The 24,338-nt window shown below is 42.5% G+C and overlaps 1 protein-coding gene and 1 pseudogene across 1 annotated transcript in view; both read left to right on the plus strand.

Annotated features, from left to right (window-relative positions):
• Positions 1 to 11,646, plus strand: part of LOC143660029 (NACHT, LRR and PYD domains-containing protein 13-like) — a 44,112-nt gene extending 32,466 nt beyond the window's left edge. Inside the window, 3 exon segments of the mRNA XM_077133377.1 lie at positions 10,068 to 10,296; positions 10,298 to 10,798; positions 10,800 to 11,646. Coding sequence (XP_076989492.1) covers positions 10,068 to 10,296; positions 10,298 to 10,798; positions 10,800 to 11,646 — 1,577 coding nt within the window.
• A 963-nt stretch (positions 11,647 to 12,609) lies between these two features.
• Positions 12,610 to 24,270, plus strand: LOC143660030 (NACHT, LRR and PYD domains-containing protein 13-like; annotated as a pseudogene).
• Positions 24,271 to 24,338: the final 68 nt, after the last annotated feature.

The raw sequence follows: 24,338 nt of genomic DNA on the forward strand, positions 1-24,338 counted from the left end.
TGGTTTCCATGGAGATGTATATCCACTCATTCAAGGTAATTCACTTACTGGAGTCCTTTAAGAGGGAACCATTTTGGAGAAAACTTAGAGCCAACAGAGACACAGACATTTGGCCATGCTTGGAGTGCTTACAGAAAGAGAGAGAGCAGGTGCCTACATATGGATGCTTGGAGATGCAGAGCCTAGCAGGTGTTGCCATGTGCTTCCCATGAGATGCTAAGCAGGTTAGAACCTAGAGTTGTGTGCTGCAGGAGCTAAGTGAAGACCCACAGATGCTTAGAGAGGAAACTACTGGCATCAGAAGCTGGAAGCAATGAAACTGGGAACAAGGACCCGCAGGTGTCAGGCATGTGCCTTCCTACATGACAGACATCAGCCTTTCTTGAGTCAAGGTATCTTCCTCTGGATGCCTTAGTTTGGATATTTTTATGGCCTTACAACTGTAAACTTGTAACTTAAAAAAAATCCCTTTTTAAAAGCCATTCCATTTCTCATATACTGCTTTCTAGCAGCATTAAACAATTGGAAACATTTCCCATCCCTGTTTTTCTTTCAGATGTTTTTCTTATTGACTTGTAAGCGTGCTTTGCATGTAAAAATGAATCTTGTTTTTCTGTTATATGGATTGAAATATTTTCTCCCAAACCATTTTTATTTTTTGAGTATATGTATGATACTTTTGCATTCAGCTTTAAGACTTCTGGATGGCAGGACTCATTCCCAGGTTAGATCAAAGGGATCAGTGAGGTCGCTTCTCATATGACCTCCAAATCTGTTTTAGATCTAATGGAGTTTTAGATTTCATCAAACCCTTACTACACAGAAGAGAAATAGTGGCAACCAAGGGGGAGAGGTATTTGGACCTATTCTGAGGGAGCAAGTCTTGTACAATTACTCTTCTAGTACATGAGATTCATTTCCTAAAAGTCCAGTTATCAAGTCTTGGGAGTTGTATTAGTTAGAGTTCTCTAGAGAAATAGAATCAACAGGGAACACTCGCAAATATAAAATTTATAAAAGTGTCTCACATGACCACAGGGACACCAAGTCTAAAATCTGCAGGGCAGGCTGTGAAGCCCACGATTCTAATGGAGGGTCTGGATGAATTCCACAGGAGAGGCTCACCAGCCAAAGCAGGAAGAAGGCCTGTCTCTTCTCAATCTTCCTTAAAAGGCTTCCAGTGATTAGGTTAAGCATCACTCATTGCAGAACACATTCCCCTTTGGCTGATTACAAATGGAATCAGCGGTGGATGCAGCTGTCATGATCAGGATTTAATTCTATGAAATGTCCTCATCACAACAGACAAGCCAGCACTTGCTCAACCAGACAAACAGGTACCACCACTTGGCCAAATTGACATATGAACCTGATCATGACAGTCCACCCCTTGTCAACTTGGCAGCTATACATACCACCTTAAACCATACCTAATTTCTAAATAAAAAACAATAAAATACACATTTTTCTTTCACCTAACAATACTCAACTGTCCTGCATGTAACTGGAAACACATTAAATCTCTCCAGAATAGGGTGCAAATTCTTGGGTAATAGTCATTCTTAAACTTGATATCTTACAACTAAAATAGTATAACATGAACAAAACAGCATTACAGTCCTCGTTTCTGTAACTGACCATGTGGTTGAAGTTCATATTTGTCACTACCTTCTTCCACTACCCATTCCATGTTCCCTTTACCCTCAGCAAGCACTTCAGCTGGCCATGGTTCTTTGCCTAGTGGGGTGACCCAAACCTTCACTCCTGAAGTTTCCAAGCCATTGGTAGTCTTGCCTGGATTGGGTTGTTGCAGTTTTCCAGTAATTATATTTTATTTATTTATTTTTTGCATGGGCAGGCACCAGGAATCGAGCCTGGGTCTCCAGCACAGCAGGCGAGAACTCTACCTGCTGAGCCACTGTGGCCTGCCCTTTCCATTGATTTTAATCACAGGGCATGGTAGTACTAAAAGACACCCTAGGGGATCTCCTATATTCCAAGAAGATTCTTCTTTACTTCCATTATGTAGTTGCAGTCCTACTTCCACCTGATTGTCAGGGTCAGTCACCCCAGACAATAATGCAATCCCCTTCTTGCTTGTAGATGCAGTGGCATAAGTAGCCCAAAGTGACCAGGTGGCAGTCTTAGATTCCAGTTCAGTGGAATCATTGTTGTTTCTTCTGGAGGGAGCACTCCCCATTTTGGAACTAAAACCTGTAGACCAGGTTTGCAGGGACAGGAAGCAAAAATTTTCCTAGTGGATCACTAGGGGTAATACTGAGTGGTACCACTCCCATTTCCACCCCTTGGTTCCTGGACCCATGGATCCTGGCTATGGGAGAAACAGCACCATACAGCGGACACTGATTCAGAGCATATACAGCTTCCTGGAGAACATGACCCCAGCCTTTCAAGGTATTGTCACCTAGTTGGCACTATAATTGAGTTTTCAAAAGGCCATTCCACCGTTCTATCAATGCAGCTGCTTCTGGATGATGGGGAACATGGTAAAACCAGAGAATTCCATGAGCATGTTCCCATTCCTGCACTTCATTTGCTGTGAAGCGTGTTCCTTGATAAGAAGCAATGCTATGTGGAATTCCAAGACAATGGGTAAGGCATTCTGTAAGCCCAAGGATGGTAGTTTTTGCAGAAGCATTGAATGCAGGGAAAGCAAACCCATATCCAAAGTATGAGTCTATTCCAGTTAGAACAAATAGCTGTCCCTTCCATGAAGGGAGTGGTCCAATGTAATCAACCTGCCACCATGTAGCTGGCTGGTCACCTTGGGGAATGGTGCCATATCGGGGGCTGAGTATAGGTCTCTGCTGCTGGCAGATTGGGCACTCAGCAGTGGCTGTAGCCAAGTCAGCCTTGATGAGTGGAAATCCATGTTGCTGAGCCCATGCATATCCTCCATCCCTACCACCATGACCACTTTGTTCATGAGCTCACTGGGTAATGACAGGAGTTACTGGGGAAACAGGCTGACTGGTATCCATGGAACAGGTCATCTTATCCACTTGATCATTAAAATCTTTCTCTACTAAAGGACATCAGAATATCCCTCTGGTGTGCATTCATATGGGACACAAATATGTTCATGTCTTTAGACCACTCAGAAAGATCTATCCACATACTTCTGCCCCAGACCTCTTTGTCACCAATTTTCTAATTATGGTCTTTTCAAGTCCCTGACCATCCAGCCAAACCATTAGCAGCAGCCCATGAGTCAGTATACAAATGCACCTCTGGCCAGTTTTCCTTCCAAGCAAAATGAACAACCAGGTTCATTGCTCAAAGTTCTCCCCATTGGGAGGATTTCTCCGCACCATTTCCCTTCAAGGATACCCCAGAAAGGGGTTTTAGTGCTGCAGCTGTCCACTTTTGGGTGGTACCTGCATATCACGCTGAACCATCTGTAAACCAGGCCCGAGATTTCTCTTCCTCAGTCAATTAACTGTAATAAACTCCCCAAGAGGCCATAGCTCTGGTCTGGGAAGGGGAAGGTAATGTGGCAGGAGTGGAGACCATGGGCATTTGGGCCACTACTTCATGTAACTTACTTCTGCCTTCAGGACCTGCTCTGGTTTTATCTCATATATGCCATTTCCATTTTACAATAGAATGCTGCTGCACATGCCCAACTTTATGGCTTACTGTCTGGTATGGTTCAGACAGCACCCAGCTCATGATAGGCAACTCAGGTCTCATGGTAACTTGGTGGCCCATGGTTAAGCGTTCAGTCTCTACTAAGGTCCAGTAGCAGGCCAAAAGCTGTTTCTCAAAAGGAGAGTAGTTATCTGCAGCAGATGGTAAGGCTTTGCTCCAAAATCCTAAGGTCTGTGTTGTAATTATCCTATAGGGGCCTGCCAAAGGCTCCAGACAGCATCTCTATTTGCCACTGACACTTCCAGCACCATTGGATCTGCTGGGTTATATGGTCCAAGTGGCAGAGCAGCTTGTACAGCAGCCTGGACCTGTTACAGAAGCATTGTTCAGATCCTGAACAACAGATCCTCTTGTTCAGGTCCCTACTCACAATTAGCAGCTTTTCCAGTCACTCAATAAATAGGCTGGAGTACCACACCCAAATGAGGAATATGTTGTCGCCAAAATCCATAAAGACCAACTAGGTGTTGTGCCTCTTCTTTGGTCATAGGAGGAGCCAGATGTAGCAACTAATCCTTCACCTTAGAAGGGATATCTCAACATATCCCACACCACTGGACACCTAGAAATTCCACTGAGGTGGAAGACCCCTGTATTTTTGTTGGATTCATCTGACATGCAAATGCCTTACCAGTAAGTGTAGAGTACTTGCTACTTCGTGTTCACTAGGTCCAATCAACATGATATCATCAATATAATGGGTCAGTGTGATGTCTTGTGGGAGGGAGAAATTATCAAGATCCCTGTGGACAAGATTATGACATAGGGCTGGAGAGTTGATATACCCCTGAGGTAGGACAGTGAAAGTATATTGCTGACCTTGCCAGCTGAAAGCAAACTATTTCTGATGTTCCTTACTAATAGCTATTGAGTAAAAAGCATTTGCCAGATCAATAGCTGCATATCAGGTATCAGCGGATGTATTGATTTGCTCAAGCAATGATACCACATCTGGAACAGCAGCCGCAATTGGAGTTACCACCTGGTTGAGCTTATGATAATCCACTGTCATCCTCCAAGACCCATCTGTTTTCTGCACAGGCCAAATAGGAGAGTTGAATGGGAATGTGGTGGGAATCACCACCCCTGCATCCTTCAAGTCCTTAAGAGTGGCAGTAATCTCTGAAATCCCTTCAGGAATCCAGAATTGCTTCTGATTTCCTATTTTGCTCAGTAGGGGCAGATCTAGTGGCTTCAGTTGGTGTTTCCCACCATAATAGCCCTCACTACACGAGTTAGAGAGCCAATGTGGGGATTCTGCCAGTTGTTCAGTATGTGTATGCCAATTATACATTCTAAAACTGGGGAAACAACTACAGAATGGGTCTGGGGCCCCACTGGACCCAATGTGAGATGGACATGAGCTAAAACTCTATTGATCACCTGGCCTCCCTAAGCCTCCACTCTGACTGGAGGACCAGAGTGACGTTTTGGGTCCCCTGGAATTAATGTCACTTCTGAACCAATGTCTAATAACCCCCGAAATATCTGATCATTTCCTTTTCCCCAATGCACAGTTACCCTGGTAAAAGGCTGTCAGTCTCCTTAGGAAGGCTTGGTGGAAGATTAACAGTATAAATTTGTGGCAGTGTAACAGGGTTTTCCCCCAAAGGGACCTGGCCTCCCCTTCATTCAAGGGTCTCTGGGTCTGTAAACTGTTTCAAGTCTGGAAATTGATTAAGGGGCCATGACTCTGTTTTGTAATTCAAGTTAGACTTCTGTTCACTTGACCCAGAACTCTTTTGTTTATACAGCTCAAATAAGAATTTAGTAGACTGCCCTTCTATTGTATTTCTAGGTACCCCATGATTACTTACTATCCAATGCCACAAATCTCTGCGAGTTATATAATTTTGACGCCTCCTTTGAGTTTGCTGTCTATTATAATAGCCACATCTACCCTGTCTTTGGTGACTAAGTGCTGCCACCTGGCTTCTGCCAACTCAGGATCCTGTCATCCCCATTGTGTTTAGGATTCCAGCTCTGTGATGGCAGTTCCTACAGTAATATCTGATCTACACAGAAGTGCAACCACAGAGCTCTTCAGGGATGATGGTGCTAGTCTCACAAATTTATTTCTCACTATTCTGGTAAACGGTGCATCCTCCAGACATTCTTGGGGTATAAGAGCAGGCTTTGCATGATAAATCTAACATTCCAATCTCTCTAAGCTTCTGGATCCCCTCATCTACATTATACCAGGACAGTTCTGGCATTTCAACCTTAGGTAATGTCAGCCACCTTTTGATCCATGTTTCAACCAACCATCCAAACAAACTGTTAATACCTTTTCTAACCCCTTGAGTTATAACACTGAATGCAGAATCTCTGCTTAGTGGACCCATATCAATAAATTCAGCCTGATACAGCCTTATATTCCTCCCACCGTTATCCCACACCCTTAAAATCCATTTCCACACATAATCTCCTGATTTCTGCCTATATAAATTGGGTAGCTCACACTGTTCTTTTGGAGTATAACGTACCTCCTCATGTTTGATACTCTGTACCTCACCTTTAGGGGTCTGTTGGGACTTTAGTGTAGTTATAGGTCTGGAAGAAATGAGGGGTGTTGGGGGTAGGTCATGAAAAGAATTAGAAATATCTTCCAAGTCATTTGCTTCAGGGCCTTCATTTGCAGTTTCATCTGGTGAAACAGGATTAATCACTCTAGGGCTAATCCCTTCAGGAGGAGGTTGGGTGGTTAACTCCTCAAGGCAGGCTGGAGGTGGGGTGGTTATGTCCTCAGGGTAAACTATGAAAGGGTTATCTAGAGAAGACTCAGCATGACCTAGGGTTTCAACCTCACCTCCGACATCATTATCAATCCATATGTTACAATTCCATTTTTCAGGGTCCCACTCCTTTCCAATCAATGCCCTCACTTTAACAGCAGTCACCATGCAACATTGAGATTTCAGTTTATGCTGTAAAGTTGCTACTTTAAAAATAAGATTCTGAGTCTGATTTTCAGAGATCTCAAGTCTACGGCTACAGGAAATAATATTTTCCTCCAGGATACTCACAGAAACGTTTACATTTGTCAGATGGCACTTAAACTTCTTGTTTGAAGCCTCAAGCCCATCCCTTTCACTCCTTAATGTAGCCAGTGTATCTAACAACAACCAGCCAACATTTGCAGGGAGTATAGTGAACCATCGGAAATGGTGTCATTCCTTATTAAATTGACTGTGGGTCACAAGGTTATGTGAGGTCCAAAGCTCTATCTTTATTTTTGTATTCAATTTGGTTGATTTTTTAAATTCAATTTGATTGTTATTTTCAATTGAATTGAATTGAATTGAAAATTAGAAAAAAAATTCTGTATTAGCCATCCCCAAAGATGGTACATGATCTTTAGGATAATGCATATCACCTTTCAATGGGACGTGGGGGCATTGGACCAGGCTTCAGACTAGCAGAGGTTAGGAACCCAGGGCCTGACAGTAGTAGAAGAGAGGACCCTGAAGAAGGTCTGAGGGAACCACCCTCCTCAAAACAGAGAGACCACACAGAAACACCCCTCCGCCTTGGTGTCAGCAGGGGTAGCTGGCATGGCTATTAGGCTCAGGTGCCCCTTCACTACTGGCAAGTTGGGGTGGGGAGTTGGGGTGGGGAGGTCTTTGGGCTAAAGCTGGTGTATTAGTTGGGGTTCTCTAGAGAAACAGAATCAACAGGGAACATTCACAAATATAAAATTTATAGAAGTGTCTCACATGACTGTGGGAATGCAGAGTCCAAAATCCACAGGGGCGGCTGTGAATCCGACGATTCTGATGGAGGGTCTGGATGAACTCCACAGGAGAGGCTCACCAGCCGAAGGAGAGAGCGAGCCTGTCTCTTCTGAATCCTCCTTAAAAGCCTTCCAGTGATTAGACTGAGCATCACTCATTGCAGAAGAAACTCGCATTGGCTGATTACAAATGGAATCAGCTGTGGATGTACCTGATGTGCTCGTGGTTTGATTCTATGCAATGTCCTGATCGCAACAGACAGGCCAGCATTTGCCCAACCAGACAAACAGGTGCCACCACTTGGCCAAGTTGTCACATGAACCTGACCACAACAGAATTTGATCAACTCAAAACAGTTGTCCTTTTTCTGGAGATGGGGTAAAGCTCTGGAAGTTTGAATATTTGAGAAATTCTAACCTTCAGGGCCCTTGATAATCTGAAACAAAAGTTACCCCAAAAAAGGAATCTAGGACCTATCTGCTATATAGTATTTCCTTTTCAGCAGATAAAGGAAAGGAGCTTTCCTGTTATTTTCTGCTTTTTTGGAAATTGTAGGTAAGGAAACTGAGGTTCAAAGAAGTCAAGCACTGCTAATGTGTCACAGTTACAGGTGTTCTAAATCTTGAAGAAAATTGCAAGGCAGATCTTTATTACTCTGATGCTTTCTCCCCTAAGAACTTTGTGCATGTGTCTTTGTTTACTTAGTTATTTGCCTAAATGGTCTTAAAATGATCAAACAAAAACCTGGTGTGCCTGTGGAGCTGCCTTTTCCTTAGGACCCCCTTATGCTAAATCAGTAGTCCTATTGGGTCTACCCTTGATATATATATCCAAAATCCATTTATTTATTTATACCACCACATTCTAGCCTACCAGTTATCACTTAGATAACAGTAGTCGCTTCCTACCTTGTTTCTCTATTTCCTTTCTTGTAAAGATGCACCATAATCCATACTCTGCAGAACACTGAACTTTTACATATTTAACTTATGGCTTATTACTCATTCAGCACAAAAATCTTCCTGGTTTAGCCCCTTCCCACAGCTGACTTACCCCCTACCATGCCTCTGGGTCACTGCGTTATAGAATGTTCTCATTCCTATTTTGGGGCATTTGCACTTGCTGTCCACCTGCCCCAAAGCATCTTCCTCTACCTCTTGTACTGGTAACTTCTCATGATTAAATGCCTCAGTGCAGAAGCCTCTACTGCTCCCCATCTAACAGCATCGTCTATTCCACTCATGCCATTCTATATTTTTCATGGTATCTCTCATCAAACTATTTAACTATCTCTACTTTTAAATATTATGGTAACATGTGTAACATAACATTTGCCATTTTAACCTTTTTAAAGTTTTTGATTCCACTGTATTAATTAGTTTCACAATATTGTGCCACCATCACAACCTTCCATAACCAAAACCTTTTCATTATGCCATATAGAAATTCTGTACCCATTAAATAATAATTCCCCATTCCCCCTTCCATGCAGCCACTGGTAACCTCTAATCTATTTTCTATCTCTATGAACTATTTATTCTAGATATTTCCTATAAATGGAATCATGTAATATTTGTCTTTTCGTGCTTGGCTTCTTTCATTTAACAAAATGTCCTTGAGTTTCACCAATGTTGTTGCATGTATCAGAAACTTATTCCTTCCTATGGCTGAATAATACTACATTGTATGAATATACCAAGTTCTTTTTTGTTTTGTTTTAGTAGATTTATTTTTTTTAATTTTTTTGATTCTTTATTTAATCAAGGTGACATAAAAGTTTGAAAGTAAATAGAGGCATTAACATAATTCTAAAAAGTCATAACTTTTTTAAAAGTGAGGATGCATTGTCCAAAATGATAAGGAAAAAGATAGTCAACAAATGTATCAATAAGTATATTGGTCTGATAAGACATAGAATGTTTGTCATCTAGGCAGATTATTCAGATGGCTAAAAACCTTTTATAGCTTCTAAGAGTAAACAAATAATCCAAAAAAGCATTGTAGTTGTAACAGAGTGAAAACGAAGTTCTTGTTTTGCATGAAGGTACATCTGATAAGAAAACTATTAAATATCTTATAAAACCATAAAATCTTAGCCTACCTTAACTACAACCATACAATTCACTTCCAATGAGACTTCTACAACTTTCCATATCCATCCATTTTGCCCTGCACGTTCCTTTCTCATTCTACAACAATCAGTTATTTTAGTTTAGGGAAAAAAGTACTCTCTTTTTTCCTTAACAAAAACACTTCCTGCAAACTTTACATATTTAAATTACCATAAAAGAGCTTGAAATAGATCTTCAAGACAGCACCCTACAAAACACAATTCTCCTTATTTTTTTGTGTGTGTGTATGTGTGAAAAGCAACATATATAACAACAGCACAACAATTATTTGTAGAACAGATTTCAGAATTTGAAATATACCAAGTTTTTAATCCATTCATCTGTTGATGGAAAACTGTCTCTACCTTTTGCAACGTTGCACCATCACATCTTGGCCAAAAAGTAGGACCCTTGAAGGCAGAGATTATCTATCACATTCAGGGCTTTATGTGGGAGCTTTCATATCAAATCATTTCTAATTAAAAAATTCATTCTGTCTATTGCTATGTGTGTCTTTTTTTTTTTTGCTTGCCTCACATCTCTGTCTTAGGCCACAAAAGAAAATACAGTGAGAAGATGAAGGCTAAGATATTGGTGATGTGGAGAAACATCCTTTGGCCAGAAGATCATATATATGTCCACAGCGTGACTGAGAAGGAACATGAATTGCTGAGAAGCCTGCTGGACCCTAAGAGAAACGGAGCCCAGGCTCAGACCATAGTCTTGCATGGCAGGGCAGAGGCTGGCAAAACCAGGGTAGGGACCAAGCCGTGCTGCACGTGCAGAGGGCTGTCTCTTTCAGCACAGGTTCTCCTACGTGCTCTAGCTCAGCTGCCATAAAATGAAAGAGATGGAAGGGACCACCTTTGCTGAGCTGCTTTTCTGGGACTGGCCCAACTCTCAGGCCCCTACTGAAAATCTTCTATCCCAGCCCGAGAGGCTCCTGTTCATCATCAATGACTTTGAGGAAGTGACTTTGCCTCCTGACTCGGACCACAGCCCTCCTCAAACAGATTGGCATCAGCAGCTCCCGGTTGACAGATGCCTAGTGAGCTTGTTGAAGAAAAGGTTGGTTCTCCTGGCCACCGTACTGATCACCAACAGGCTTCTTAGTATGGAAGGTCTTCAAGACTTATTGGTGAATCCATGCTCTGTGCTGCTTGTAGGGTTCATGGAGGGAAACCAGGAGGAGTATTTAGACAGGAACTTTTGCAGCTAAAAAAAGGCCAAGAAAATTTTCCACTGGTTAAGAAGAAATGAAACTCGGTTTAATCAGTGCTCTGGTATGCTGGACTATGTGTTCCAGTCTGAAGTGGCAGATGGTGAGAAATGGCACTCTCCGGCTTGGTGCCCAAACTGCCACCAGCCTGTATGCCTATTTTTTCTCCAACTTGTTTACAACTGCAGATGTGAATTTGGCAGATCAGAGCTGGCCAGAACAAAGGTGGGCACTCTGCTGTCTGGCTGCAGAGGGGATGTGGTCTGTGACCTTCACTTTTCAGAAAGCGGGTGCCCAGCATTGGTGCCTGGAAGCACCTGCTATTGATTTTCTCTTCAAGTCAAGTATTCCTTGAAAGGTCAGTGACTGTGAGGATTGCATTACTTTCACTCACTCAGGTTTCCAGGAGTGTTTTGCCGCCATGTTCTCTGTACTACTGGGAACCGAGGGATCCCTTGGTAGTTCCATGAAGCATCAAGAGACAAGAACAGCACTGAGTGATGTCTTGATTGATGCAAATATCTATTGGAATCAAATGACTCTTATCTTATTTGGTCTTTTACAAAAAGACCCAGCAAGAGAAATGGAGGATACTTTTCATTGTATTCATCCCGGGATAAGGGATGAATTATTGGAGTGGGCAGGAGAATTGAACGAGCTTGAAACTACCTCAATCCAATTTGAATCTCTACAATGGTTTCACTACCGATATGATTCTCAGGAAGAAGACTTTGTGAAGCAGTTTTTGGGCCACATCCTTGAAGCTGACATTGATATTTTCGGGAAAATCGGACTCCAAGTGGTTTCACTTTGCCTAAAGCACTGCCCAAAGTTAAATAAGCTAAGGTTATCTGTCAATGGCCCCATCTTTCAAAGTCAACTGACTTCTAACTCAGAAACTCCAGAATGAGTAATGCAAACCCATTTCTTTCCCAAAGTTTTCCCTTCTTCACAGGCTTTACTCATTATTCCATGAAGATCCAGGGGTCTGTCATTGTTTTTGTTATTATTATTTTGTCAACTGTTATGTTCAACCAAACATTCTAGATCAACTCTGAACTGACAGGATGTCTCCCTTTAGGTATCATGTAGGGTTCCTTGGCTATATTAACTGATATACTTAGAGATAGATCTTATCTCCTAGGTACTGAACACTGAGAGTTTATGTGCCAGGCATAGAGACATCGCTTGCCTCTAGCTTATGCCAGGAACTGAGAGGAGAGTGTACTGTGCTTTTAGATGAAAAAGCTGAAGGATAAAAATAGAATTTTCCTATGTCAGTGTAGCTAGTAAGTAGCTCAGCCTGGTTGAATGCCCAGCTCTCTTTCAGAGATCCAGTTCTTAACCACCATGTTGTAGGACTCTCTGTTAAATATGATTTGGGGTGGAGGCCAATGGTGCCAACTAAATCCTGAGGTTTGTTAAGATTAGTTCGTCCTTTTATCTCCTAGAAGAAGAATCCCAGAAAGTCTTAAACTACTTTTTTGTTCTTACCCTGTTATGTTTTCCCATCACTGACCCTCTTGACTCCAAGTTTAGGACGTAGGGAGAACTGACTATTCTGCTGGTTATTTCAGACCCTAGGGACCTGTTCTGAAACTCTTCCTTTTAGACAGGGGTTTTTGTATGGGCTCTCACATCCCTTCTTGTTTAACTCAGATGACAAATATCAATTCAGTTTTTGGTTGAAGAAGTTAAAGTTTTGAGAAGACAAATTCCCTTTTGCTCACTCAGTTTGCAATATTCATAAGATCCTTGATCTAGGGTCTGAAGTAATAAGTGTTCAATACATACAGGTGTCCTCTTCCTCGCTCCATATGTCTATCCTTCTCCATCATAAAGGCCAAGCAATGCTGATTCCAGGATGCCACACATGGGGAAGGCTATTTGTTCCATGTGTGTCACAAATGGGAATGTGTGTGAGCTGGACCGGAGTCATAGCAAGCTTCTCCTCTACGAAGATTCTCTGCGACAAGCTGAGAAATCCAAAGTGAGAACTCCAGAAACTGATGTAAGTGAAATTCTTCATGGGTCAAGAGAACCCCATAGGGGGATAACCCAACTTATTTCTTTGTTTGACCTCAATGAGTATCCATTCACCAGAAAATAAGCAAGATGCTTATGAGAATAAAAGAAATAACTGTCCTTTGGTTTTTGGAGCTGCTACTTATGCAAAGTAGGTTGAACCTTATTAATGACAATCCATTGTGAGTGATCTTGCACCTGAGGTACATATAGACAAACTAACTTTTCCTGAAGACCTTTGAATGGGGCTGCTGTTCTGAGCTGAATGTGAAGGGTTTGATAATTTCTAGGAAGCAATGGGGGTGTAGCACTTGAGAGGGGCTGAAGGCATGCAAAGTCCGTAAGAATGATTCATGTCTTAAAGAAAGTAACGTAGTTTGTGGTACAGCATTAGTTATCCAAAGCACTCTTGTTGAACATCTGTTGGGTGTCAGGTACCACTCTCAGTTCTGAGGTCATACTAGTGGACAAGACAGATAGTTCCTGCCTTTGAGGAGTTTATGTTGGGATGGCTAGACAAATAAAATTAGCAGTATAGAAAATGGTGACATCTCCAGAGAAGAAGAAAACTGGGTCACGGGTTCATGTGAGAAAAATGGGTGTGTGTGTGGGGTGTGTGTGTGTGTGTGTGTGTGTGTGTGTGTGTGTGTGGAAGGGACTGGTTTATAGCTTTATTATTTATCTATTGTTTTTTTTTTAATGGACTTTATTTTGTTGTTAATTAAAACGCTTTTGTTTGCAGATTATAATTTTTAGGTCTTACTGAAAAGATATTGGCGTAAATACCTAAAAGAAGGGAGGGAGTGGGCCATGTGGATACTGAGGGGGATGAGCCTTCCCAGGAGAGGAGTGGGGGAGAAGAGCCTTCCTGGCATGGCATTTGGGTGGATACTCAAGAGTTTAGACCCACTCTTTTATCCTCTTCTTCCACCTTTATATCATACCTTAAGGTCTAAAAATTAGACATATGTATTGATTTAATCCACAATACCAAAAGATTAATCAGCAAAAACCAAAGATTTGGTGATGATGACTCCTCAAACCTCAATGTATTGAGTGAGCAAAATCCCTAGGAATAAATAAAACACATGGGAAGTAGGCTCAAACTGTCTTTTTAAACATTAACTTTTTCTCAATTTTGCTCTAATCATTAGCCCTGAAGATAAGGAGAAACAAGTTCAAGAAAAAGCAAGAGAAGAGTCTCCCTCATCAGGACTTCCTGGGGTTGGGTGGGTGGCTGTTACCTCCTTAGCAGTAGAGACAGTCTGGTGGCCTCTTAATGGCAGATTTCTGAAAAAAAAGAGGAGATGTGTTCTTGATGTCATAAATCCAACTGAGTTTACCGACCTCTCCTTTCCAAAGGCCCCGCACCCTTGTCTTGATGCCTCTCATATCAGTGCATACCTCAGGGTATGTGTCTGGTGGACAGGTGAGGTGGGGGAGCAGCTGGCTCTGGAGGTCAGCCTTCCCCCCAGAAGCCAGCAGTCTTATTCCTTCCCTCCCGCAGATATAGATCAGTTACCCCGTGAGGGTTCTGAGGGAGCTTGCCCTCACCCTTTATGGAAACAAGAAGGTGACGCACATCTGAACTTGAGCTCTAATAACTTGGGGGTTACTGTGTCCAGGCTGGTTTTTAGGACCTTGTGGCACTCAGACTGCAACCTCAAGTATCTGAGGTAAGTCTTTGGTTTTCAGATGTGTCAAGGGTCCCCAAGTGCACCCCTAAGCTCAGTGATTCCCTGGGAGCAATGATAGGACTGAGAATTACAGCAAAGAGGATACAAAAAAGATCAGCAAAGGGGAGTGGTGCAGGGGTCAGAGACTGGAGGAAACAAGGTACCAGCTTTTGAGAGTGCTCTCCCAGCATAATCGCATGGGATGCACTTTGCTCCCTCAGCATGCATGTGACGTGTCTACCAGGGAAGCTCAATAGAGGCCCAGTGCCCATGTTTTCTCGGGGGGCCTGGTCACGGAAGCACCCTCTATCTGCCTGGCATGGACCAAGATTCCAGGCTCCCCGGAGGAAAGCAGGTGTTCAGCAGAGACCACATTGTACAGTTTAGGCACAGGGAGACGTGCCTGTGAGTTACAGCGTAGGGGCCCTCCCAAGTCCAGGTTCTCGGACACCAGCCAAGGACTGATCTTACACGCAGACCTTTCAAAGGAGAGCAGTTTCAGGTCTGCTGTGTTAACTCTTCTGCACACAAGATAAGCCACTGGGGTAAGTGACACGATAACCTTGTAGGTTTTCCCATTCATGAATTTTCAGCAGCATGACTTTAATCCTACTTCTTCAAGCATGATGTTACATCAGGGGCTTTAGGGAGGGTTTATCATCTAGACCAGGCAAACTGGAATGTACTGTCCCCTAGCTTTAGGAAACCTCTTTTCTGGTGAGAGTCCAGATCTGCTGTATAGATATTGTGCACTGTTCAGTGGCACTATATCTAAGGCGTGCCAATGACTTCCAGATCCTTGTCGCTTTGTGTGTCTGCTTCAAATTGCCGGATGATGATGCTTGTTTCTAATACACACCTAGGTACCTTCTGTGCTAGGGTTTGCCTTGCAATACTCTTCTTATGTGTAGGTTATCTTCCACGAGTCTTTTTATTTGTGTCTAAGACAGGATGGGGTGGGAATGCATCAGAGGTTTGGGAGTTGGAGAGTGAAGCAATCTGACATACTTTGAAAGATCGCCCAGGCTGCCTTTGAAGGGGGGAGCTGTATACACTGGGGGAACAGGGCGAGTAGAGAGAAGCGGTATGGCTACTTCTGTACACCAGGCAAGAGGAAATTAGAGGATCAGCTGGGGGGAAATGGTGGGATCTCAGGATATATTTGAAGGTTGAACCAATGGGACTTGCTGGTGGATTGAGGTGTTTTGGGGGGAAAGTCCTCAAGAATTCCTCCCAGGTGTTGGGCTTGAGCAGCTGGGGAGAGGGTGGATCCATCTGCTAACGGGGGGAACACCGGGGGGCTGGGGGCAGGAAAGGATTTGGGTGTAAGGAGTTTGGACTGTGACATGGGAGAGGAGCCTGACAGGCCTGTCAAAGAACCCCATAGAGATGCTGTGCCCGTGGCTGTATACAGGGCTCTAGGACTCGAGGACGTTGCTGGGTAGCAATGAGCTTCCACCAGTGGTGGATATAAACTGTCATCATTTAGAGCCCTGCTTCTCCAGCCACATTTTGCTGCTCTGGTGCAGTTTATCATAGATGGGGACTTGGGTTTTCCTGGGATTGGACACTTTCCAGTGGGGGTAAAGTAACACACACACACAAGGCTCAGCATAGTGATATGTATGCAGGGGGGCGACGAGGGTGACAGGTCATGGCATCTGAATTGGCCAAGGAGAAGGAGTAGCTCTCACCTAGCACTGGGTCGCAAAGAATAGAAATATGAATAGGTAAATAACCATATAAGATAATATTTATACAGAAAATAATTGTTATCCTATCTCATAATATATCAATATAAAATATAGCATGTTATGTAATAGCTATTAACCATCTCTATGTATTATTTAATGTCCTGCTTACTTACGATTTGCCAACCAGCACCCAAGCCCTTTATAAGCATGACTCATTCAACCAACAACTCTGAGAGCGACGATTACAAACTCCACTTTATAATGGAAGAAACGAAGGCTGAAAGGTATACTGCATCTTTCCCTAGGCCATACAGCTGGTAGTAGCTGAGTGGGATTTGAACTTATATCTGACTGCCCCAGAGTCTGGGGTTTGCCCCCACCTGCCTTAGGGACATTTAAAATTTTTCCCTTTATTATTTTTTTTAAACCAGCCACTGATGACTGCTGCACTCTTAGCCCTACAGTTATATAATTCTGGAGTGGGACACGATAAGCAAGCAGACATTGCTAGTATATCTTGGGCTAGGGGTGCACAGTGTGTGGGTTTAAAAATAAGAGACGGGATTTGGAGAGCCTCTGAGGGGCGAAGGACTGGGGCGCCTGAGTTTGGGCTGTTTTCCTGAGATTCTGGCTCTGTGGCTCTTGCACCCCCAGACTGCAGTTTTCCAACTTGGGACCCCCAGCTGCAGGCACTTGTCACAAGCGCTCCTCAAGAACAAGAGCTTGACACACCTAAACCTGAGCAGGAATAGGCTGGGAGACGCAGGGGTGAAGTTTCTGTGCCAGGCCTTCGGTCGCTCGGATTGCAACCTGCAGAAGCTGGAGTGAGCCCCAAGGCCCTCCTGCTTGGTGGAGGGGAGGAGGGGAGGACAGCTCAACCCACAGGTGCCTGGACTTCCTGAAGGGGTTTGCGTTCTAGGTGTGAATTAATTATCTTGAATTTATTCTGATTTAATAATTCATTCTAGGGAATTTGGATCTGCCATTGTGTGAGATTCCTAGGGGTTTTTTCAGTTCAAACGTTGAACCCACTGGTTGATAAAACATGTCCTACGAGGCGCATGTAGAGCCCAGGCACGCGGGTGGCCGATACTGTGGAGAACAGCTGCCCACACCAATGGGCCTTTAGATGCCGGGGAGGCAGGCGGTACCTGGCTGTTCCTTCCACTTTCTCTCTGTCATGGATAAATCCACCTGAGCACCCCAGGCCTCTTGCACCTCCTGGCCTGCACCCTGAGCCTGCTGGGGCTTTGGCCTCTCTCCTCTCCTTGGAGGAAGGTGTGTTGGGCGGATGTACATAGAGTCAAGGCCTGTGGACTCAGGGATTATTTTTCCGCTTTGTGTGTTTTATGTTGCAGCTTGTCGGATTGCTCCTTCACGGCGGAGGGTTGTCGGGGCCTTGCTAATGCTCCCAAGCACAATTAGAGTATGAAATCTCTAGACATTGGGTAAAATGATCTGCAGGATGATGGAGTAAAACGACCGTGTGTGGCTCTCAAACGTCCAAGCTGGGCATTGAGCACACTTGGGTGAGTCGTGTTGTGCTTGCCGGAAGCTGCACCCCTGCCCCCACTCTTGGGGAGAGAACAGTGACTTGTGGCAGGGAAGGGGTGCTCCAGATGGAATTGTGTCCTCCACAAAGCATGTGTGGAAGCCCTAATCCTGGGACCTCAGACTCTGACCTTATCTGGAAATAGTGTCATTAATGGATGGAATTAGGCAAGTCAAGATGAAGCCACACTGGAGCAGGGTGGGTTTTTAACCCAATATGACCCTGGTCCTTATCAGGAGAAGTTCAAGAAATGCCAGTAAAGCATCAGGTGCTGGGAAGAGGCCAGGGAGGGCTCTCCCCTACAGACTTGGGACTTCTGGCTTCCAGAACTGAGACATGATGCATCTCTGATGTTTTGAGCTTTGTTATGGTAGCCCTAGGAAACTAAGACACTAAGAAAAGGGTCAGGACGTGAGAAATGGTGAAGAACAAAATTCTCCTTTCAAAAAGTCTCTCCTGCTGGGTGGTCAGCTCAAAGTTCAGAGAAAGTCTTTTATTTTTGTTACCCTCATCCTTGGTACATTATAAATAGTATTATTTTAAATAAGCACATTTTGGATATAAAATGCTGGAGATGGAACACATTCCCTGCCCTGTGAAGCTTTAGGGTCTAAGGGGAAGACTGATTTTAACCAGTATGGGATGGGTGCTCAGCAAACTAGGATGGTTTGGCTTTTTGGCCAAATGCCACTTCAATGATAGCAATTTCTCGTGTCGGTAGACAGTTCTAGGGTTGGTCAATTCAACAGGATTCAAAACAGTTTTCAGGAAGGATATTGGTTAAAATTTGCAAGAGTTTGATGAATGAACCCACTCAAATCATAATGATTCTCTAGCATTATTGGTTAACTAGGCACCCAAAATCTCAATTTAGAGATTAAGTCCACTATGTAAATATCATAATTTCAATTGCTTCTTAAAGCATCAAGACACTGGACTTGACTCTTTCACAGGCTTTCTTTTTCTTTTTAAAGACATGGACATGTTAAGGTACAACAAAGCAAACTTTGGTACTTTCATCCTGACACTTTAAAATGAAAACAAATTATGACCCATGAACTAAGCCCAGCCCACCATCTGTTTTTGTGTGGCCTATAAGCTAAGATTTTACATTTTTAAATGGTTGGGGTGGGTAGGAAGTGAAAACTATATGAAATTTAAGTTTGCCTCATAAAGTTTTATTGGAACACAGTCATGACTATTAATTTTACATTTTTATATGGCTGCTTTGGTGCTACAATGGCAGAGTTGAGTAGATACAACAGAGACTGTATGGCCTGCAGAGCCTGAAATGTTTACTATATGCCCCTTCATAGAAAAACCTTGTTGGTTGCTGTGTTAAAGTACAGGGTGGTACTATAAGCCTTGTGGAAGTGAAAAATTAAATCTCTAGAAGAATTGCAGAACTAATCATCGAGAAAGAATAGTAAACAAGAGAGAGAGAGAAAGACAGAGAAGCACTGACTTTGGGTTCAATCTCTAGGATCCTGATGCTTCTAGAAAGGATAAAATACAACTTGTAAAAGAATATTTATTTCCTTGATATCATCAAAATATTATAATTCTACCCTTGACATCTATTTTTCTGCTGTTCTCCAAATTTTGATAGGAAGAAGAATACAAATATTGAAAACCTACCTTGGGCCAGACACTGTTATATGTGGTTTGTATAATTTATCTTCCTTAATCTTATCCTGAAACTTTTTTTTTTTTTACATGGGCAGGCACCAGGAAACGAACCTGGGTCCTCTGGCATGGCAGACAAGCGTTCTTGCCTGCTGAGCCACCGTGGCCCGCCCTCCTGAAACTTTTTGAAGTAGGTTATATTATCTGTAATTTACAATAAGGAAACTGAGACACAGAGATCTAGAAATCTACGTCTCTAACCATCAGGTGTTAACTTCTGGCCTAGGTAAACTTTTAGAAGACGATTCTATTTCAAGTCATTGACCAATTTTGCTGGTGTTTCTTCTTGATTTACTGATAGATTATTGTGGAGGAAAACTAAACTTTGCTGCATGATTAGGATGACAACTGCCTAAAGTCCTTTCTATGATAACCTCTGTGATAGGGAGAGAGCAGGTGAATTGGCTTAGCACAAACTGTCAGGCTGAACTTTTCAACTTGATAATCTTTAGCCACATATGGAAATAAAAATAGATCAATTAGACAAAAAGTTCAGTTCCATAGTCATACCAGAAGCACCCCAAATGCTCAAGACCCAAATGAGATGAGTGGCTGCCATATTGGATGCGTACTTAGAGATCATTTCCCTCATCACAGAGAGGTCCGATGCTGACCCCGTTATAGGGCTGGGAGCAGTGGACCCTTAGTGAGGCCATAAAGGAAAAAAAGAAGTCAGTGAATTCATTTCTAAGGTTTTCCATGTCCTAGTCAGTAATAGGCACAAATATTGAATATCAAGTGAACACTTTAGGGTCATGAGATACTGATGATTATCAGAATATTTTATAAATACTGAAATAAATGCGAATGCACAGGGTCAGATTACAAGCATCCTTAAAGACCAAAACTTTGTGGCACATTGACATTTGTGGTCTTATGTTGTTTAACTGCAGTGCCAAATCTAAAATTGGGATATATGCATTTCAAATTGGGACATTCATCTTTATCTTTAAAAAAAGAATCATATAATGAGGCCGTTTACCGAGGACAGATTATTTCCTTAAGGAGAGACTCTATTCTGACCTCAGTTTTCTTTCCAAAAGAAGGGGCTTACATTTCCACACAAATAGTGAGGCAGGTGTGGGCTGACCTGGTGCGGGAAGAATTGCTCGTCTCTGATGCTGGTGACAACACAACATGACAACCACTACACTGAAGTGTGACACAGCACAGGCAAACCCAGGGGTGTGGGGAAGACTTCACTAAGGAGGCTAGGTTATTTTTATTTTCATTGCAATAACGTATACATAACATAATTTCCCATTTTAAGTTCTTTCATGTGTACAATTCAGTGGTGTTAATTACATGCCCGCTATTGTGCTACCAGCACCACCACCTACTATCAAACCTTTTCATCACCCCAAACAGAAATTCCCCATTCTCCTTCCCCCTAGTGCCTGGTGACCTGGAAAACCATAACATGGCATATTCATAAAATGGAATATGATTCAACCTTAGAAAGGAGTGAGGTTCTGATATATGGTATAACATACACGAATCCTGAAGGCATCCTGTTGACAGAAATAAACTAGACACAAAAGAATAGATTTTGTTTGATTTTACTTATGAAATACCTAGAATAATGAGATTAGGTTTTGAGATGAACCATGAAATGTGAGTCCCAGTCCAACCTACCTTCATTTCCAGGTTCCAGAAAAGAAAGAGAGAGAGTCCTTGGCAGAAGGCAATGGCATGGGCAGGGACTCAGAGATGGGTTTGTGGGGGATGATAAAGTTGGAACATGGTAATGGGTCTGTGAAGGGAGCATGGAACAATGTAAAAAAAAAGCTTCTGTAAGGAAGACTGTTGCTTGAATGGTAACTATGTGCTTGGAAATGGGAAACTCATTACAACAATCTCTCCATCCTCCTTTGGATAGGTAACAGGAGGGAGGTATGACTACATACCCATTTTACAGATGATGAAACTGAGTCAAGGGGACTGCTTAGTTCAATAAAGGTGGGGACCAGGACCCAATTCAAGTCTGATTCTGAAGCCAATTCTTTTCACTACTTCTCTATATGGCTTTTAAGAAATAACTTCAATTATTCTTTATCTTGTAGGAAAAGGAAGGGCCAACAGATTTCTGTGAGTAAATCAGGGTCATTTATGCTTTAAAAAGACATCTGGTCTTGTTCGAAGCCCTCACTCTCTTGGTAATTCTAAGCAGAGGCAAATATGAGTAAAACATTTGCAACAATTATTGCATTGTCCTTAGTGATGAATTCCTTCCTGTTATTCCATTTGCTTTTATTTGATCCCATTCCCCAATATTGTAGCCCTTCAAGGAGGCATATGCACCCGTATCTGTTTGTATACCTGTCCTGGGAGTCCTGCATTTGTGTGCAGAGGGTTCTACATTTGCTGTCTAGACCAGTTTCTCAGTCTCGACCCTGTTGACATGACGGGCTGGACGACCCCGGTGGGGTTGCCGTGTGCACTGGAGGATGCTCAGCTGCTTCCCTGGCCTCTGCTCACCAGATACCTGCAGCACCTCCTCATTGTGCCAACCAGAAATGACTGCCCTGGAGGGAAGCGGGACAGGAACAAAATTGCCCCGATTGAGAAACTCTGGTCTGAAAGTTCAAAGGAGTACTCTTAGAGCTACAAAATAAAGTTAATGATATATACTATAGTGGTTAAAACATGAACAGAAGTATTAGACCTGAGACATTGGGACGTACCCATTTGACATTGGAGCCAATGGTTCTCTTTTATCGAGCTCTCCTGTTCCCATCTAATGGCACCTTCAGCATGAAGTATCCTTCCTGACCTCCTCTGACCTAAGGAAAATATGCCTTCCCTCCACTCTTCATCAGATTTGGCGTATATAGCTACATGCCATATTTGTTTAGATTTGGATGGAAATTTCCACCCAAAGCTGTGTTAAACTTATATTCTGTCACCTTCATCACAGTATTTATATCATAGTAAGAACCCATATGTTCAAATTTTATATGGCTGAATCTAAAAATCAGATGGGAAAACCACAATTATGTGGTATCAGTGCTATTTTAGCTATTTCCAAGACCCTGTGAACTTCGGTCCATTTTATACTAAAATGGTTTCTTTCACATTTGGGCAAGTTAATTTATGTTTCCTTATTTATCAAATGGGGTTTAAAATACTATCTACCTTTATAGGACTGGTGTAGATTAAATGAGTTGCCTGTAAACATTTAGAAAATGCCTGGCATGTGGTAAGCACTGCATTGTCAGCCAGTCTAAGTAGTTTTTCCTGTACCTTGTATTGCTTTTCTTTCTGAATTCTCATTTTCAGAGCACCGTCTCTTGCTTCCTTCTCATCCACATCTAGGATGGAGAAATGCAATTTGATGCCTGCCTGCTGCTAGTATCTCTCCTCAGTTCTCAGCAGCAGGAAGAGCCTGAGCGTCCTAAACCTCATAGGCAGTGACTTGAAGGCAGAAGGGGTGCAGACACTGTGTGATGCCTTAAGAAAATCAACACGTAAACTACAGAAACTCAGGTAGTTCCCACAGACTTTTTCAGTAAGATCCTGCTGAGAAAGGGATAAATTAGCTAAGGTCTTAAAGCAAACATGAAGTTTATCCTGCATTCAATCTCCTGGAACAGAGCCGGCCAATAGAATTGATGATAGAAATGATTTATATCTGTATTGTCTGATGGTACCTCCTTGTTGCATTGGACACTTGGTAATTGAGCACTTGAAATAGGTTGGAGTAACTGAGAAACTGAATTTTATTTTATTTTATTTTGGTTAACTTAAATTTAAATAGCCACATGTGACTAGTGACTACCATATTGGACAGCCTGGTCCTGGAGACTTTTTGGTTACTTTGGGAATTCCCACATTTTTCTGTTGTTTCCACTAACTCTATTTTTTTTTTTCCATCAGCAAACTTTTTTCCATTGCTCACCATGGTTGACACTAGGAAATAAGATGGATGTGAGGCTTGTCCTCACGGGTCTAATGGGGGAGATGACAAATCCAAGACCAAGTCAGTGTGGGTGTCATGACTACTATGAGGGAAACTCTGGGTCAAGGTAGGAAACCTGGAATGACCAGGATGATTGGGAAGACATGTCCGCAGTAGCATAATTCATCCTGAATCCAGAGGAAGTGGGAATTCCTATATCAGGAAATACACATTGAAGGTAAAGGCAACAAGAGATAAAGGGAGAAACGTTCCAAGGAAATTGGAGTTAGTAGTTTAAAGGCTTTCAGTGTGGGCCCAGCTTTGTGTGACCCTTCCAAGTAACTGAAAGAAGACTACCTCACTGGGACACTCTATTCAGTATTTTGAAGAGAGACCAGAAAGGCAAGTAGTGGTTTTCCCTGGGGAAAAGTTAGGTACATATTAGCTGAAGTCATCTGAGATGCCAAGGAACCTTACTGACTTTGGAATATCAGTGAAAATCTGTAGTTTGCGGATTTTTTTATAAGCGTCACACCTAAGTGATTAATTTTTAAGAATTTTGGGGTGGTGATCAACCACAAACAGTAAAATTTTCTCTCCTTTCCATTGTGTCTACATGGTGGGAATGGTAGAGAAGATTTCAAATTAGTACCTAGATTTACCTTTTTTTTAAAAAAAATGCTATTTTTAAAAACCTATATACAGATTAATAACACGAGTGAGATGAACAAGTTAGATTTATTTATACATGGTGACAGCCATGAGCTGGTGAGGCGCTCTGGCCTGCCTTGTATCTGTGCTATCTTTCCCATGGTTTTCTGATGTCTTCCCTTTCTCTACGGAAAGGGATTCCATAATTTCAAATCTCTTCCCCAACATCTCTAGGTAAGGCAAGGGGTAAGGTATATACCACCATGAGGGTAAATAAAGTTAGCTTTAGTTTGGGACAACTTTCTCTTTTTTTAATTCATATTTTCATAAAGGTTTCAAAAAGACTTGCTAAGTGTCATGAGAGATGAGACATGGGCATTGTCAAAGAAGGACTCTTGTTCTGAGAATCAAGTATAGCTG

Source organism: Tamandua tetradactyla, chromosome 16 (assembly GCF_023851605.1).
Source record: "Tamandua tetradactyla isolate mTamTet1 chromosome 16, mTamTet1.pri, whole genome shotgun sequence".
NCBI lineage: Eukaryota > Metazoa > Chordata > Mammalia > Pilosa > Myrmecophagidae > Tamandua > Tamandua tetradactyla.